At 43.8% G+C, this 2,804-nt stretch overlaps 1 protein-coding gene across 1 annotated transcript in view; it reads left to right on the top strand.

Annotated features, from left to right (window-relative positions):
• efhc2 (EF-hand domain (C-terminal) containing 2) overlaps positions 1–896 on the top strand; it is a 10,620-nt gene extending 9,724 nt beyond the window's left edge. Inside the window, exon 15 of the mRNA XM_068734865.1 lies at positions 650–896. Within this exon, the coding sequence (XP_068590966.1) occupies positions 650–778 (129 nt within the window). The 3' untranslated portion in view covers positions 779–896. The remainder of the gene's footprint in view (positions 1–649) is intronic.
• Positions 897–2,804: the final 1,908 nt, after the last annotated feature.

The raw sequence follows: 2,804 nt of genomic DNA, 5'->3' as shown, positions 1-2,804 counted from the left end.
TGCCTTCTCGGCTTCTCAGCCCAAACTAGTGTCTCAGTCTCTGCTCAATAACTTTGCCCTCTTTAAAAAGTTCTAAGGTGAACCCCTGAAAAAGTCTCTCAGTGAGGACACAACAGTAACGTCATGTTGACTCGCTACTCCCTGGGCCTTTCTGGCCTTTGCTGCAATCCATATGCTGTTTAGTATGGCCAATTTTGTTATTACCTCTATTATTTCCTTTCTTTCTATTCTTTACATTTCACAATCTTGGGACCAATTTCTAAAAAGCCTGCTCTAAAAAAACTAAATCACATTTGTTCTGTAATGTTAAAAAAAACAAGTAATTTTGTTTCCTGCGTATGAGGTTTAATCAGTCTAATGGAGGTTCGGGACAAACCCTAAATTTCGAAACTTTAAGCAAAGCAGTGTTATTCACAGCACGTTTGTTACACACAGACATCTTAAAGTGCTTTTCAAGTCGTATAAAGGACACAAAGCAGAGTAAGGCAAATAAGGAGATATCTATCACAGAGAAACAATAACAAAGGACTGCAACAAATTGTAAAACCAAAGTGGCGTACAAAATAATACATTATTGGCAATGCTGAATAACAAAGTATTAAATGTAGTCAGAGTTGTGCAGTGACTTGTGTATTCCTGTCGTCTCCAGTTTGATGTGAACGTCAGGTCTGGCGCCGCTTGGGCTACAGTGAAAAACGTCGACTATTCTTCCCTTCTGAGGGATGTATTCAGCTTTCCCTCCAACAGCGGCGACCCAGCGACCGTCGCCACAACATAGGCGCAAGGTGGGAGGTGAAACGATTCTGCCTCTCGAACTCACACACTGCTTGTTCCGCAATTAAAGCATATGGTCTGTCGGCTAAACCAGCGTCTGTGTTTTCACTGTGTGCCATGATGGAGATGTGTAAGAGGCTACAGGGGGGCGGGATGCCAGTGCATGTTTTGTCTTCTTGTATATGAATAATTTTGGCGGTAATGGTCTCAACACAAAACTGTAAAATTGATGCTTTAGGGGGGGAAAGTTCTGAGAACACTTTGTGAGACGTTTTGTGATGTGCTTGTGTGTTTACACGAGTTGCTGTGAATCCCTCTGAGACATGGCAGCAGACAGGTGGCGTTAAAGCAGAACCATCATTCAGCTCTGGGCAGCGTGTGCTCACACACATTATGATTACAGGGTGTTCCACTGTATCCTCCAACACTGTGCTGAGTAGATAAGGCGGGGGAAATGTCCTTGGAATTAATGATTAGTGCTTTATGACTTTTCGTTGGCTGCATCTACCAACAAGACAGAAGCCAAAAGGTGTGGAAACCATATATAGATGGGCTGCAGGAAGTGTTTCCAGGCCACAACGACCTCATATGTTTATCATCAGGGCTAAATCTCACATGTTACGGTTGAAAAATAAATAAAGTTAATTTATGTCCTCTTGGTTATCACTCTTCTGCACCTGTTTGAGATGTGTTGAGGCTTATTGTCAGTTATTATCAGTGGTTTATTGTTGATGATGGGATTCATCCTCTTATATTAATTGGATAAAAACAAACAGCGAGGTCTAATTTATAAGAAGCGGCACCCCCGTTATGTGTTTGACTGTCTGTGTGTTATAAAAAGGCACAGGTTGGTCAGGTTGAGGCGCCACTGTAACCAGAGCCTGCGTTGTAAGGGGATGAGTCAAACATTAGGTAATCAACCACCCAATCCTCTCTATGTAACCAGCACACACACACACATCACACACACACACACGCACCCGTCCTGCCTCTCCCCCCTTCACACGGAGCACAGAAACGGTGCATTACATCACCGCGGGGCATTATCAGGTCTTCTCTGTCTGCTCTCACACATACTAAAATATTAGCTTCCCCGGTCACCCACTGCCAAAACACAAAGGGTGACGTCGATGCGGTCGGCGGTGGCAGAGAGCTTCTGCAGTGCGTACTTGGCCTTTTTTGTTGCCTTGTGAAGCACGCTGCGGGAGAGGGAGGACAGCGAGGGAGGAACTTCGACACCTCCTCGTCCACCGCTCCTTTCCCTCCCGTCAGCCGCCTCTTTGCGCCCCCACACATCCCATTTTGTGCCCTGTCATGCTCTGTGGCACGGCAACAGCAAACTGAATGAGTTGCACCCTCATCGTTGGTCTTTGAATGCTATGGTTGCAAGGTATCATGTACAGAGCATCCTTTAGGTTTAGACAAAATAATATATATTGATTTTCATTTATAGTGTTAAATGGTCACGGACTCCCATGAAAAGACCAACACCAAGAAACAATACTTTTTGTTTTGGTCTTTTGATGGTTGACAAGAAGACTGGCTGTATCCTTTAACCACACCTTTATTTTTATACATTTTTGTGTGTTTTTCAAGATCATCAGCGTTTTAACGGCTTCAGTTCCCTATCCAAAATGGCTGTCTGATGCCAAGGTAAAGCAGTGAAAATATTCTAAATATAATCTACACTGATAACTGCATTATTGGGGAGGGCATTGGTGTAATTTACAGAAACAATTTGTCAAAACTCAACCACCACATTGACTAATGTTGTGAATCAAACTTTTCATCAAACGCAGGGATTAAACTGTGATGAATGTGGTTGAGTGACTGCTTTCTGCTGTCTCTCTGTCTGTGCTCAGCAGAAGCAGAACACGGAGGTTTGTTAAACCTCCGTGTTCTGCTAAAGAGTCTGGTTCTCTTGTTTTGTTCTCGCTCCACTTTACTGCTGTTCTGCGCGGGACCACTGCACGTTAAAAACTGATACACAGGAAGTTCATAGATGTCTCTGGGGTGGAGAGGATCTGAGT

This window comes from Cebidichthys violaceus, unplaced genomic scaffold, assembly GCF_023349555.1.
Source record: "Cebidichthys violaceus isolate CVI_PGR_0920_01 unplaced genomic scaffold, fCebVio1.0.p SCAF_11, whole genome shotgun sequence".
Lineage (NCBI taxonomy): Eukaryota > Metazoa > Chordata > Actinopteri > Perciformes > Stichaeidae > Cebidichthys > Cebidichthys violaceus.
The sequence above is the reverse complement of the archived record's forward strand: the minus strand, read 5'-3'. Positions and strand labels throughout refer to the sequence as shown.